This window comes from Prionailurus bengalensis, chromosome D2, assembly GCF_016509475.1.
Source record: "Prionailurus bengalensis isolate Pbe53 chromosome D2, Fcat_Pben_1.1_paternal_pri, whole genome shotgun sequence".
NCBI classification, from domain to species: domain Eukaryota; kingdom Metazoa; phylum Chordata; class Mammalia; order Carnivora; family Felidae; genus Prionailurus; species Prionailurus bengalensis.
This window is the reverse complement of record NC_057351.1, coordinates 28,949,577-28,966,031: the sequence shown is the minus strand read 5'-3', so window position 1 is coordinate 28,966,031 and position 16,455 is coordinate 28,949,577. Positions and strand designations below refer to the sequence as shown.

Genomic DNA, 16,455 nt, shown 5'->3' with positions numbered 1-16,455 from the left:
GAAAGTCATAGTTTGAAGGATGATGATAGTTATTATTGATGAAAACTGTGCTTTTCTATAAAAATATCATGAGAAGGAACTGATTCATATCAGGGTCCAAACCAGTTACATCATTTGAACATCGTGCAGATGGTGCCATGTTTAACACAGGAGTAAGTCTTAGGCTATTACTAATGGCAAAATGTCTACAGGCCTGATCATATTCATCTTGACTTCACCGAAGATAAATAAGACAAATGAGACATTCCCTAACTAGCAAAGATTAAGTTAGTCTTAACTAGGAATTATGGATTTGGACTAAAGTCACTAGAACTAAGGGTCTATAACCTCCTGAGGTAAACAGTATTCAAAGTGCAAATCTGTCTTGTGTGTCATCACCATACTGATCATCTTGGAAGACATTCTTTGTAGGGTGACTTGACAAATCAGAACCTCGAGAAGCATTTCTTCCACAGTCATTTGATACTGGATCCCCCCTCCCCCCCCCATTCCTCCTAAAGATACTCGGAAGCCACAATGCAATGAAAACAATAATTGCTTATTTAGCAGAAATAGAAATTATTCACTACAGAATAAATATTACCATGTGACTGCTTTGTACCTAGCACTGTACCAGGTGCTTTAAATGTGAGTCGAGAGGACATAGTTTCTGCTTAGTAGATTTATACCCACAAATATAATACAGGGACATCCTTAAGAAAGGACATCTCCCTTATTGGTGAAAAGATATCAGTGATAAGGTTCATACTGTCATTTTATTCCTTTTTTAATCCGGTTGATATTTGTGCACCTTGGAGAGAGAAGTTGCAAGTGAATGTGTATAGTGCTTTAGGCTGGATTTGGATCAAAGGAGTTTTTATGGATAAAGATTTGACCGAGGACACTTTTACCCCTTGATTGGCACAGGTGCCCAGAGCAACAGTTGAGTCAGAAAAGTTCCTGGAATTGTTGGGCTGGGGAGGGGGGGTGGCCCATGTAATCTTCTGAAACCTGGATCCAGCCACTGGCTCAGTTATTTCAGGGTTTTCCTGCTTCTGCTATTATATAATGAAGTGCTCTTCTTCAAATTCTCACTTCCCCTGCCCCCTTGCACTCTTCAAATTACTGCTGAAGCAGCTGGAGCCAGGGCTGCTGCAGCCTTGAAAGCCTGCCAGGGCAGCTGCTGTTGGAGTGTGAGCAACACAGCAGTAAGATTCTAATTTGATCATCTACCTCCCTTCGCACTCAAGAAGTGTGAGCGGTTCTCTCCCCCATATATAGAGTGGTTTTGATACTGTATAGAAGATGGAGGGTAGTCTAGCTCCATAAAATATTTTAAAATATAGATATCTCCTAGGAGTAGAGCAGTGAACTAGCATAGGGGACCCCAGTCTCCTCTACCACTGTTTTGCTGGGCAACCCTCCTTTTCATTTTAACCTTCTTTAAAAAGAAACTAATACCAGTACTTCCCTATCACAAAAGGAGGCACAAAGAGTTAAATAAAACTCCGCTCTCTAATTTTTGTTTTTTAGTGGCTTCTTGCCATTACTGGCAAAGAAATGCTTTGTTGGGTGGTATAGAAAATGAATCCTAGGGGCTGGAAAGCCAGAAGTCACTAAAGAAGTAAATAGAGCAGGAATAACCCAAACAAATATATGCATATGATCGGTTATCATGATGCATGCCATGTGATTACCATCATCAGTGGCTCTGACTCAGAAATTTTCTGACACTGGCAATGACTATGACCTCAATTCTGCCCTCACTGGTGGAAACTAACGTAAGCACACTGTTGCTGATAAGTCTCTCTGGAATCTGAGCCACAGCCTATCCTTGTGCCCTACGTCTGAACAATCCTGATCCCATTTATGGAGGCAAGAGCACACATCCTGGGGCTAAGAAAGCCTATTCAGAATTTGGGTCTTTGTGCTAAGGACTGGTTTCCCACCATGTTTGGGACCTAATGTTTTTGGAGATTTATCTAAGAAACAGCTTACACAGATGGTCCCTGACTTACAATGCTTTGACTTATGATTTTTCAACTTTATGATGGTGTGAAAGTGGTACACATTCAGTAGAAACCATACTTCACATTTTGAATTTTGATCTTTTCCTGGCCTAGCAACATGTGGTATGATCCTCTCTTCTGATTCTGGACAGGGCCGGTGAGGCTCAGCTTCCAGTCAGCCATGCAGTCGTGAGGGCAAACGACCCATAACACCATTCTATACCCATATACAACCTTTCTGGTTTTCAACTTCAGTACAGTATTCAAATTATATGAGATATTCAACATTTTATTAGAAAAGAAGCTTCTTTTATAGTATTAGATGATTAGATGATTTTGCCCAACTGTAGGCTGATGTAAGTGTTCTGAGCACGTTTAATGTAGGCTAGGCTAAGCTATGGTGTTTGGTAGGTTAGACATATTAAATGCATTTTTGACCTCTGATATTTTCAAGTTATAATGGGTTTATCGGGATGTAACTAATGATTAATTCATTTTCCCATTTGTATTTGTCAAAGGCAAATATGAATCTGCCAATTAGAGAATCTAATTGTAAAGAGGCATCGGAGTCACCACACAAAAGCAGTTAAACCTGTTGGCTTTAACCAGTCCATGAAAATTAAATGTAAAGGATAAGTGTTAAAGTCCTATTTGACTTGCTATAATAAAAATAGAAATAGCTTATTTCCTTTATGGACTCCTATCTAGATATTAGAGATAGCCTTCAAGGTGCTTGGGAGAGACAGAAAAGCAAACAGCTTTATTATTGTGCTAAATGTTGTACCAGAGGTATGCACCAGGTGATAAGATGAAGGAAAGACAGAGCACCTGGGAAGATTTGAAAGTGAGTGGAAGGAGACCAGGACACCTATCTGGTGTCTGGCTGGGCAGGTGGTGGCGAGAAGAGAGGAGACTTCAGCTGAGACTGGGTATAAATTATTCTGTGGGTAGTTGCCTTTGAAGAGTCAGCACTGTCTCTAGGATGTCACAACAGGGCTTCAAAAATTAAAACGTCCTGATTCTGGGGCACTTAAGCTGTTTTAAGGCTGGGTGAATTGGTAGTGAAGTAAGAGACAATTAGAGGTAGCTGTATTGGCTGTATCACACACACACACACACACACACACACACACACACGTCCACTTATAATTCTTCACCAGAGTTGTATCCTCCAAGTCACAAACACATTGCTTTCCTACCTCATCTTTGAATATAGCAAGGCTAAAATTCCAAAAGCAGATTACAAGAAAAGAATCTGAAAAATTGAGAGAGATCTTGCTTCACATAAGAATGTCTACTCAACTGATATAAATATGGATAAACATGTCTCACTCTTGACTCTGTTGGATTTTGGGAAAACATCTTGGATGAGTTAACAGGATGGAACTCTCCTAAAATTGATGTTTCTGTGGAAGTTGCACATTTAGCTCTTCCTTTAGGATCAATACTCATTGGAAAATATGCCATTTTGCCCTCAACCATGATTTCTCAGTCTCAGGACTACTGATAATTTGGGCTGGATAATTCCTTGCTATGCGTGGTGTAGAGGCTGCTTTTAGGCAATAGGCATGAGCAATGGAAACTTGAGCAAGGCAAAAAGGCCCATGGCAAGCACCAAGCTTAATGCAAACAGACCCATTAAGACATAGCCCCTAACTGGCCAATGGGCTACTTACCACCAGGCACAGTTCCTAAGAATTACCAAAAAAGGGAAAATTCCATAAGTCCCCATACACCCTTACCCTGTCCTAGAGTTAAAGCCCCTCACCTTGGCCTCATTGCAGACAGTCTTCCTTTGTTGTTTGACCTGCAGCTCCCTTGTGGTGTATTCAATATACTTCTATCTTCTTTGTTCTGCCTTGGATGAATTCTTTCACCACCCAGCAGGTACCCCCACCTGATCAGGACACCCCATGGGGGGCTGTCATTCTATGCATTGTAAGATGTTCAGCAGCATCTCTGGATGCCAACAGCACAGTCTCCCAGTGACAACCAACAATGTCTATAAATACTGCAAATGTACTTTGTGGGGTAAGGAACCCTGACTGCTCCAAACTAAAGCATACCTCTAAGAGGACAAAATCTCTTTGGGCCTAAGTTTGGAATTCATACAAACAATAAACTATAAATCCAGGCATAGATTTCATTCATGTGGCCTTCATAATACAAAAAAAAAATCAAATGTGACTCAATTTTCACCTTTAAATTTATTGTCTTGGCAATAAGGTCTATATTACATAAAGGAAGGAATAATAGACTGAGAATTAGGAGAACTTGTTTCTAGTTTGGATTCTGCCACTAACTAGTTTTGTGACCACAGATAAACTACTGAATGTCTCTGGCCCTTCCTTGTGTTTTCATTTGGAAATCAAGGTGCCTGGGTAAATTTTCCAGTTCTAGATACAAAGACTATAAGATCAGCATTTGATGCCGCCTCAATAGTTGATTCCATGGAATAGAAAAAGAAAACTCTTTGTCCTGGTGTGATTCTTTATGTTAAGCCTCCTAAGAGCATTTATCTCCAACTCCTTGAACACTAAAGACATGTACCTGCAATTTGATTCTTCTGCAAGTCCAGAGAAACCTTTGGCATAGTAAGTGGCTAAAAACTTATCGCCTGACCCCTATGTGTGACGACGGCTGCATTTAACAGCAATAGGATGGCCATAGAGATCAATGTGGTGCATGGGGAAGACGTTCTTCTTATTATGCAAGCTGTTATTAGATATCTAGGACTTCAAATGATATGGTAACAACTAGAAAAAAAATCTAAACCCTATCCTGTACTCATAAAAGACCAAAATCCTGAGCTACATCAGTAAATCTTGGATCCTACAATTTTGTGTGGGTACTGGGGTATGTTTAAAGTCATGACAGAAAGAAGTAATATTTTGATTACCTTTGTAAACACAGGAGCTGCAATGATAGGTTTTCCATCCAATCCTTGTAGATAGTTGGTAGGGCTCTGACACTATTAGAAGGGAACCAACAAAAGGTTCATCGTTACTATGATTACTACCTAGATAATGATAGAACAAACCTACAGAATTTGGTGTATACAATTAATGTAAAACCAAGAAACTGACTTTTTCTAAATCTATGAATCACAGACTTCAAATTTTATATTGAATTGATTGTATTCTTTCTAGGTCATGGTGGTTGGAAATATGTGCTGCCCATCCCCACCTCTTCAACATATAGAACAATGTAATTAGCCCTAACCCCCTGAGGAAGTTCCATAAAACTTGAGTCTCCCCAGATCACAGCTGGATTAGAACTAAAATGTAACCCGTCTGCATTACTAAATGGGTTAAATAAGAAACTGTTTAATTTTTTTAAGTTGTAGATCAATATGTTTACTTACACATAAATATATCAAAAACATGTTACAAATATGTTTAGATTAGTATGATTTCATATTTTTAAAATATTATATATATTCATATACATGCATAGAAAATGTCTAGAACTATATGCTAGAAATTATTGACAGAGTTACCTCTGAGGAGTGGGGGCATGGAGGTAGTACTTTGACCAAGGTTTTTATTGAATATACTGTATCTTTTGAATGTTTTTATTGAATACCTGTATCTTTTGAATGTTTTTATAATAAACAATCATCATCATCATTATCATCAACTTGAAGGATGAGAGCATTTAATGCTTTCTAAAAAATCATTTCATACTTGTTCTATCTTAGAAAGTAGAATTATTTGCAGCTCCATGAAACTGAGTTTCATGATATAGTGCCCTGCCTGGGCCACTGTGAGAGCTGGCAGCTCTTTGTATATGTAATCAATGCCCTTCATTAAGCTGGAATATCAGACTAATTTATAAAGAGTTTTTTTTTCTGTGAAATTTGCCTATGAAGCTAGAGAATATGTTCCCAAAACAGTATCAAGTGCTGATATCCTACATCAGAGGTACAAGTGATTATCATGACCATGGAAGCATGTTGCCAAAGTCATTATGAAGTTGCAACAGAGGAGAACACAATCATGCCTTGCAAGATAGGCATGGTCACAGTGCCTGCCCATAAGTCCATGGCACTTGTGTTTCACTTGGACTCTTGTACCTGTTGGATGGTTGACACACTGGGCTGGGCCACCACATGCTGGGCTTGGGGTACTGCTGAAGGAATGGTTGCAGAAGTAGTGGGAGTAGGTGATACTTCTTTTGGCTTCTGGATTCTGAGAAATGATTAAAATATAGATTTTAAAACAGACCTATCACTGTGAAAATTCTTTCAGAAAAGCTAGTAATGTCACCATTTCTTACAGTTAGATATAATAAAGATCTTTGTTTAACAGTATTCCACAAAAACACTTCTTTTCTACATAATTTGATAGACAATGCAAGCAGGAAGATGATAAAATGCCACTCCTGTCCTTGAGTTAGTTATTCTTAGCTGGGGACTCAAGTATATTCATAACTAACTGAGATTCAAGACAAGTGCTATGACAGAGCATGTGAAGAATAATTTTTTTGAGATTTTTGTTGTTGTTGTCCTCTGTGTTTTCCCTCCCTCTTCCATTCCAAGTAAGAGGCCAGGTTTTATAAACCTTTGATTCTGGAATTTTGGCATGGCAGAAAGCAGAAATAGCCTGAGTCAACAAGCTCTTCAAGTTTACATAAATTAAATTAAAGAGCTTATTTGAAGGGCAAGAAGTATTCATGAGAAGACTGTGGAGGGGAGATTATTTTAGTCTTGCTGTGGAAAGGGGGAAGTCTGAGGATATTGCCAGAGAGCCTGACAAGAGGGAGAACCAGAGTCCAGAGGGGAGGGCAACCCCTCTGGTTAAAGGGATCCCACTCTTACTAAAGATATCAGTACCCAAGCATGTCAGAAAGCAAAAAAATGCTGGACTTGAAAGGATCTTGAGGTCTGGGACATAGGCCTCCCTCCCATATCCTGTAGGGATAGATGACCAATGACAATATGGGCTTCCCTTTTGTCCAGATGTTACTTCTCTCTGCCTCATCTCTAAAATGGCGAAATAAAGGGCACCTGGGTGTCTCAGTTGATTAAGCATCTGACTCTTGGTTTTGGCTCAGGTCATGATCTCAGGTTCATGAGATTGAGCCCTGAGTAGGACTCCATGCTGGGGCTGGATATGGAGCCTGCTTAAGATTCTCTCTCTCTCTCTCTCTCTCTCTCTCTCTCTCTCTCTCATTCTCTCTCACTCCCTCTGCCCCTCCCCTGCTCACACACTCTCTGTCTCTAAAATAAATTAAAAAAAAGGGGGGAAATAATAATTCTTACTTCAGAGGGTTTTTGTAAGAGTTAAATAAGGTAATTCATGTAAGGCACTTAGAAAAGTGTTTAATGTCAAATACTATGTGTCTGTGTCTATATCTATCATCTTTGTACAGCCATGGAGGGAGAAACAGATGCCCAATAATGACTGATTGAACTTTTTTTTCCAGCCAGGAAGGATGGGGTCGCAGAAGCAGAATTATGTAGTGATACATAGGCTATCAGTGTCCCCTAGGCATCTGTTTTCTTCTTCTACAATAATAGAATTCCTTATTTCTTTACATGGCTATTCCAAATAAAGACTGTATTTCCAAACGTTCATTAAGCCACATGTGGCCACATGACTACTCTTTGGTTATAGGATATGAGGGATAGTGATGTATGTGATCTAAGAGAGATGACCTTAAAAGGGAGGGTGCAGGCAATGCCTTTTACTCCTTCCAATCTGAGACTAAGATAAGGCTATTCCTCAGAATGAGATGAAGTTGGAAACCAACTGGAACCCAGTGAAATGTGGAGCCATTCTATCAGCCAAATCCATATGTTTATGTAAATGGGAAATAAATATCTGTCTTATTGAAGTTACTGTTATTCTTACACAGAAATGTAAGCTAAATCCTAACTACTGAAAATAGATTTAAAGAAAATAATCAAATGAGATATTCCTTGCTTATTTAAATTTGTATATCAAAATTCTTCCCTTTTAGCCTTGTATGCCATGTTATGAGAGCCTTGAGGAAGAAGTGATGAATGTGCAATGGAGGAGGAGTTTATGAGTGAACTTAACTGGGTCTTGAAGGGTACATAGGAGTTTTCTAGGCACAGGAGACAGGGCATTCCTAGCAAAGTGAACAGCTTGAACAAAGGGGTGAAAATAAACTGTACATTGTTTGAGTGAAATGAGAGCAATATGAATAGCCTGAGGTGACAGAATGGAGGAGGAGAGGGCAGGAAAGCCTGGTTGATACTCTACTGAATCAGGCTTTGTATGTCATGTTAAATTTTTTTTAATATTGTTCATTTTGTGCTTGGTTTTATTTTCCCATAGATAATTTTTTTAATGTTTATTTATTTTTGAGACAGAGAGAGACAGAGCATGAACAGGGGAGGGTCAGAGAGAGAGGGAGACACAGAATCCAAAGCAGGCTCCAGGCTCCGAGCTGTCAGCACAGAGCCCGACGCGGGGCTCGAACTCACGGACCATGAGATCATGACCTGAGACGAAGTCAGACGCCCAGGCACCCCCATAATAGTTTTTTTTTAGTCAAGAAAGTGATACGATCAGAATTATCTTTTAGAGAATAACTGGTTGTAGTTTGGAGACCATAAAAGAAAGAAAAAGGCTGGAGCAACTGTAATGAGGTAACTGACATAAAGAGTCAGGAAAGAAGGAGGAATTAAACCACAAGAATGAAAAGGAAGACAGTTAAAGGAGAGAAATCATTCAATCTGGTTATGAATTGTCATATCTACACAAAAGCTAAAAGCAAATTATCATTCCAAGGTAAGCACACACAAAGGATTTCAAAGAATAAGGCATGATTTCTAAGGTCAGAAATGTCCTTAAGGAACTTCCCCTCTGTAGGGGAGGACAGAATTTACAAACATAGTTAACAACTGTAACCAGCCTTCTAAATGTCACCCTTCATTTCAAGTAATCTCAAGGAATGGCTGTTGCATCTGTTTTCAGGTCCCATGCCTTCTGTCCAAAGCTTCCTCTGCCTAAAAATGCTCTTTCCTTCCTTGTTTGGGGGTGTCCACCAACTGTTATTTTAAGACTCAGCTCAAGGTCACCAACTCTGTGAAGTCTTTCCTGATCTCTCTTTCCATCCCCAATGAATTAATAGTGCTTTGTGCCAAGTCCTAACAATCCTGCCCATGGTTATATCATAGTCTATTATACTTTATTACCCTACTGTCTATATGCTTGGTATACATCTCTTGCTATATTTACCATGTATTTCTCTTTAGTAAACAGTGAGCTTCTTAAAGGTAGGAAGCATCTGGTTTTTCTTATTACCCATTATGTCTAATAGAGTCCTTGGTGTAGAGTAGGTGCTTAGTTGATAGTTGGGGAAAGTAAAGAATGGATGGATGTAACTTTGTTCAGTACTCAGTATAATTGTTTAGCAAAAAGGTTATGACTTACTCAGATCACTCACTTGTATAATTTAGGATAACCAGGTTTTGTGTCCTTGTGAATATTTAGTGAATATTTAGTCAGAAAACATGAATTTTTTGAAGTGTTGCACTATTTGTTTTTTACTCTGTAGATATAAGTACAATGATATTTCATAGGTGATATCCCATTTTTAAAATATTGGGAATATTAAAATTCATCTACTAGGCAAGATTTAAAGCTCTCAAAATCTACCCAATATATATTTTGGGAGGTAATATCCTGGAGCCACCCTCTTCAAGTTCTACTAAACCAATTAGTAGCTTTCTCAGGATCTGACAAAGCTATAAGATAGAAAATAGCTAAAGCTATAAGATAAAAAATTAGAATTACCGATTCATCTCTTCCTTGTTAGGGTCCCCTTCTGAGTCAGAAGAAGAAACCCCTGGAAAAGTAAAAACAAGACATGAAATGTTTAAGATGATAATTTCTTAAACTAGTTCCTAGGCATTTGAAGACCTATAGAATTTTAGACCTAGAAAAGAACTCAGGGATTTCCTACAACTAACACCCAATTTTATAGATCAGAAACAGACCCTAAGTAGTTGAAGGACTTGCTCAAGGTCACATGGCTAGTTAGTGACAGAGTTCAAATTAACTGGTCCAAATGCCAAGTGCTCTTGTGTATTAAACACCTGCTGATGTCTTTAACAGAGCAGTCTTTGCAGACGTTTTATGCTGTCTGTAAATCCTCTTGCTCTTGGCCTACACAGATTAAATAAAAGGAGGGATTACACTGGATTCTAAACATTGTAGGTGTAGGTGGATACTCTTCCGTCCACCCCTAATATTAACAAGGCATACTTCATTTGGGAGTGGGGGTGTTTGAAGTTCTGTTGCCACAAATCAAAAAAAATCAGTAGTCCAATCTCAGCACTGTTAGCAAAGCTTTGATCTCAGATTTCCTTTTCAAGATAGTGAATTCCAGCAAGATATAACTGAGCTAAATCTGGAGGTATTTATTGTATTCCAAAAATTTGAGGATAAAAACATACAACACATTTCTACCATGCATTATTCATTTTTATCATTATTCATGCATCTATTCAATAAATGTTTATCAAATATCCACTATGTACTTGGTACTACATAAAGTATTACAGATATAAAAAAGAATGAGACAGTCCCAGTTTTACAATCTGGTTGGTGAATGAGCACTTACACCAAAATAATACAATGTTTAAGTGTTAAAACCAAGGCATACATAAGGTATTATAGATGATAAAAGTGCTAAAGAATGGTCCTCAGAAAAAACCCAGAGATGAGATAAAATGGAACAAAAATTTGGTAGATATATAAAGAAGACAAATTTATTTCTCCCCTAAAATTAGTCATGTAAGTTTGGTGTAGACGTAAATGCTTCTCTAATGCTCCCAAATGGTCTTCCTGCTTCTACCCTTGACTCTCTGAGGAATATTCTCAACGAGGAACCAGAGTGATTCCATTAAAAGCTAAGTCAGATTATGTCACATTTCTGCTCAGAATCCTCTACGGCTTCCCATCTCCCTCAAAGTAAAAGCCAACGGCCTTACAATGACCTACAAAGGCCTATACAATCTTCTCACCTGCCTCCTCCCACCTCTACCCATCTGGAACTTCTGACTTCATCTGTTACTTTCTTCCATGTTTCCTCCATTTTGGCCATATTGGTTCATCTCTATATCTATACACAGACTCACTCCCTCCTCAGGGTTAGTGTACTTATTGATTTCTCTGCCTAGAGTGGTTTTCCCTTGACTATCCTTGTGGTTCACTCCCTCATTTCCCCCATGTCTTCACTCATATGTCATCTGGTTAGTGAGGTCTTCCCTGACCACCCTATCTGTAGAGCTGAAGCCTACACACACACACACACACACACACACACACACACACACCCATATACACACAGACATACCCATACACATACCCATGCATGTGTGCATTCACACAAATATACATATGCATACTTCCTATCTTCTTGCTTTCTGTTTTTTCTGTAGGGCTTATATATACTGTGAGATACAGAAAATATATCTGTTGGTCTCTGCTCCCAGTTCCCAGCATGGAGCTGCTAACACTTGTATTTCCTAAGTTATGAGCATTTCTTGTTCTAATATCTGTCTTTGACCCCCACAGGGCTCCTAAAGTCTTATAAATTCCTAAGTGATTAGAGTGCAAGAGCATTTTTTGTTCTAATGAGGTGACTCTGGATGGCTCCTAAATGGGGGCTGGTCACCAGAAAGACTAAGCCATGATTAGAAGCTTGGAATTTGCATCCCTGCCCCCCATTCTCCTGAGGAGGAAGAGGGCAGGAAATGGAGATAATAATTGATCATGCCTACATGGAGAAGCCTCCATAAAAATTCCAGTAGTACAAAGAGCTTCCACGTTGGCAAATACATCCACACTGGGAGAGTGACACACCCCAACTCTATAGGGACAGAAGCTCGTGCACTCTGGACCTTCTCAGGCCCCACCCTTTGTATCTCTTCATCTGGCTGTTCATTGTATCCTTTCTCATATCCTTTAATAGACTGGTGAATGAAAGTGTTTCCCTGAGTTCTATAAGCCACTCTAGCAAATTAATTGAACCCAAGGAGGGGATTGTGGAAACCTCTGATTTGTAATCAAATGAGACAGAAGTTGTGAGTAGCCTGGGGACCTCATACTTGTAATTGGCATCTGAAGTGAGGTAGGAGTAATCTTGGAGGACAAAGCTCTTAACCTGTTGGATCTGACACTATATCCAGATAAATGGTGTTAGAACTGAGTTAAATTGTAGGACACTTAACCCCACACACTACACACATGTTGGAATTTATTATCAGAACAATTTCATAAACATTTCATATTACATATTTTATTCATTTATCTCATCTATTTTTTTGTCTCTTCCACTAGAGTGTGAATTCCATCCGTCCAAGAACCTTTGTCTATTTGGTTCACTACTATTGTCCCCACTGCCTAGAGGAGTGTGTGATACAATAGGCCCTTGATAAATATTTATTATAAATATATGTCTTACTAGTAAGGGCCATACTCTAAGAGCATTTTGTTTTACCTTCTATATAAATCTCAGCAGAGGTTGAATCTGTCCCATAGATGTTAGAAGCAAAGCAGGAATAGCGTCCTGTGTCTTCCTCAAAGGCTTCAGCAATGGTCAGTGAATGCAGATTTCCTGCCTGGGCGATATGAATGTCTGGCGAATTTTCAAGCTCCTTGCCTTCACAGTACCACCTGTGAGGAAGGGAATATTACACATGACTGAAGTGTGAAATTGCATAGATGCTTCAGATTGTTCCCTAAGAAGAAAACTGTGACAATTTAGAATCAGAACATTAAATGGTATTTAGAAAATGGCTCCTATTAAGAATTACACAACTGAGAGAAGATGGATTAGAAAGCAAATATAGCCAACCACATGGAGCAGAGTCTTTGATGTGGAGCTTGGCTTCTCCTAAGAAGATGTATAGCTTTCTATACTATGCATTAAGTAAGTGCTACTTTGTTTATTTGGAGAGAATCTAAGATACTAAAAGATCACGACATTGGCACGTCTGAGTGGCTCAGCTGGTTAAGCATCTGACTCTTGATTTCAGTTCAGGTCATGATCTCATAGTTAGTGAGTTCGAGTCTCATGTTGGGCTCTATGTTGACAGCACAGAGCCTGCTTCGAATTCTTTTTCTCTCCTCGCCACACCCCATCCCTCCTCTGTTTCTGCACACGCTCTCTCTCAGAATAAATAAATAAACATTAAAAAAATTAAAAACAAATAAACAAAAATTTTAAAAAATTTCATGAGGTTGAGTGTACTCATTCCCTACTATGAAATTGCATCTAACTTAGCTAAATGAAAATTATTTAGTTCAGTTACTTGAATCATCGGAGTAAAGAGGATGGGTCACATTCTTCAGTAGTGGTCCAATTTTGACAAATGACCTAAGTGAAGTAAGTTTCTATAGGTTATGATATTTTATTTTGATTCTATATATTTGAAGTTAGAAATTTTTATTATAGTTTTTTTGGCTAAAAGTTTACATAAAATAATGTTTAAAATGTGGAGGTACATAGTAAGAGAAAAAGACATCAAAACTACACAAATAGGTAGGCCTGAGTGGTGCAGTCAGTTGAGTGTCCGACTCTTGATTTGGGGTCAGGTCATGATCCCAGGGTTGTAGGATCAAGCCCTGCATTAGGCTCTGTGCTGTTTGTGATTCTCTCTGTCTCCCGCTGCCCCTCTCCCCTGTTCTCACTTTCTCTCTTTAAAATTAAAAAAAAAAAAAACTACACAGAAATACAATATCTCATGTAACACGTTGGCAAAAGTCTAAACGTTTGATCACTCATCCACTGTTAGGAACGTAAAATGGTGCAGCCCTTATGAAATCAATACAGCAATATCTGCCAAAATTACAGATGCATTTATCTTTTGACCCAACAATCCCACTTGTGGGAATCTATCATATAGATACACTTGCATGCATACAAAATGACAAACATTCAGGTTACTAATTTAAATAGTGAAAGATTGGGGCACCTGAGTGGTTCAGTCAGTTAAGCATCTGACTCTTGGTTTCAGCTCAGGTCATGATCTCACGGTTTGTGACCTCGAGCCTCACACTGGGCTCCACAATGACAGTGTGGAGTCTGCTTGGGATTCTCTGTCTCCCTCTCTCTCTACCCCTTCCCTGCTTGCTCTCTATCTCTCTCTCTTTCAAAATAAATAAACATTTAAAAAAATTGTGAAAAGAGCGCCTGGGTGGCTCAGTCGGTTGAGTGTCCAACTTCAGCTCAGGTCATGATCTTGTGGTTTGTGAGTTCGGGCCGTGCTTTGGGCTCTGTGCTGACAGTTCAGAGCCTGGAGCCTGCTTCGGATTCTGTGTCTTCCTCTCTCTCTGCCCCTCGCCCACTCACGCTCTGTCTCTCTCTCTCCTTCAAAAATAAATAAACATTAAAAAAAATTTTTTTAATTGTGAAAGATTGGAAACCATCTAAGTGTCCATCCTTACACTTAGGAGACTCATGAAATAAACTATGGTACAGCCACATAATGGAACACTATGCAGCTGTAGAAAGAGTTGGAGAAAGATCACTATGCATTGATATGGAAAGAATTCCAAGATATATAGTTAAAATTTTAACAAGAAGCCACAGAATAGTGAATATGGAGTGTTTATGTAAAAAATGTGGGTTGTTATGGGTTGAATTATTTTCCCCCAAAGGCTGTGTTGAAGTCCTAAGCACCAGTATTTGGGAATATGACCTTATTTGGAAATAGAGTCTTTGCAGACATAATCAAGTTACAATGAAATTACTAGGTTAGGCAGTAATTTAGCATGAAGGAGGTTCTTTAAGAAGAGGAAAACCCTATGAGAAGGCAGAGACACACAGAGAGAATGGCATGTGATGGCAGAGGCAGGGATTGGCATGATGCAGCTGCAGGTCAAGGAATGCCAGGGATTGACAACCACCTCCATAAGCTGGAAGAGACAAGAAAGGAGTCTGCCCAGAGTCTCAAAGAGAGCATGGCCCTGGTGAAACTTTGGTTTTGGAATTCTAACCTCTAGAACTGTGAGAGTTTATTTCATCCAGTTTGTGGAACTTTGTTACAGTAGCCCGAGGAAACTAACACAGGGGGCAAAAATAAGATATAGTCATGTTGTTTGCATTTACATAAAGAAAACTGGAAAGATTGAAATGAAAGTCAAAAGTGGTTCCCTATTGAGAATGAGGGGAAATAAGGTAGATGAAGACAGATAGGAGTGAGGTATCTCAGTGTGCCCCTTTTTATATTGTTTTCATTTTTTGAAATAATTATTAATTAACATCATAATAAAAAGTAGTTAGGTGGAGAGGTGTTACCATTATTCAGAAATTAAAGGAGTCTGGGCAATTGCTAATCTAGACTGTAATTCTAACCATTCAGTGTTTTAATCCCTCCCTCCAACCATGAATAAAGCAATTCCAAATCAAATTTGCCCATTCAACTACTTCTCAACAGTCAAGATTTTCTCTACTCTTCCATAAATATGTCATATTTACCTCAACATTCAAGTCTCTGCTCATGTTTTCCTATCTGAGATTCTCTTTTTCTGCTTTTCAGCTACTGCACATATACCTCATCTATCAGTTTGGCTCAGATATCACCTCCTTTACAGAAAACCTTTTACCATTGATTCTCAATGATTGTTATTTTTTCTAACTTCACTTAAAAAAACCTGGACTATGTCATGCAAGGCTTGATTATACACTGTCTTTTATTATTCTCTATTCTGGGGATTTGTCTTGTCCCACAAATGTCACTGGATTGTCAATTCTTTGAAGGTAAGTACAGTGCTTTATATGCTCTTGCAGCATGCACAGAGAATATAAAGTTTTCTGTATTCTCTCCTTTGGCCATCTTATCTCATCCCATAGTTTCAATTAATCACCTCTATCTGGGATTACATCCAAATGTGCTTTTCCCAGCTCTGACTTCTAGATACCTTCTCCTGCCACTCTCCCTTTACTATGTTCCAACCACACTGGGTTTTTTTTTTTCTACTCTGTGAACACATTAAACTATTCTCCATGTTAGAAATTTTGTTCTTTCTGAAATCCTCTTCCCCAGATCTCTACAAAGATAGGTCCTTCTCATCCATTGAGGCCTCAGCTCAAGTGTTATCTTAACCTTAGAGAGGCCTTTCTTGACCCTCTTCCTAATGTAGCCACCTTAACCTCAGATACTCTATCATGCTACACTATTTTGTTATCTTTACAGTACTTATTATCTGAAACTGTCTTATATACTTGTTCACTTTGCCATTGTCTGCTCCACTGTAAAGTCCATGACAGGACCTTATTAGTCTTATTCACCAATGCCCTGGTGCATGGTAGGTATTCAGAAAATAACTGTTGGATTTGTTGAAAGACCAAATGATGGAAAGGATTGATAGTTAATATTTTATAAGAATTTTATTACTAGCTTCATCAATTCTATGCCAGTTTTTGATCACTTGTGACAGTAGCAGTATATGTCGTTGCTGAAATGGGTCCATAAATCTCCCAA

The 16,455-nt window shown here is 38.8% G+C and overlaps 1 protein-coding gene across 3 annotated transcripts in view; it reads right to left on the bottom strand.

Moving 5' to 3' along the window:
• MYPN (myopalladin) overlaps positions 1–16,455 on the bottom strand; it is a 106,245-nt gene that overhangs the window by 45,910 nt on the left and 43,880 nt on the right. For all 3 annotated transcript variants that reach the window (XM_043596466.1, XM_043596465.1, XM_043596464.1), the window contains exons 3-6: positions 12,468–12,643; positions 9,758–9,809; positions 6,064–6,178; positions 4,888–4,959 (exon numbers count right to left, since the gene is read on the bottom strand). In XM_043596466.1, the coding sequence (XP_043452401.1) occupies positions 4,888–4,959; positions 6,064–6,178; positions 9,758–9,809; positions 12,468–12,643 (415 nt within the window). The remainder of the gene's footprint in view (positions 1–4,887; positions 4,960–6,063; positions 6,179–9,757; positions 9,810–12,467; positions 12,644–16,455) is intronic.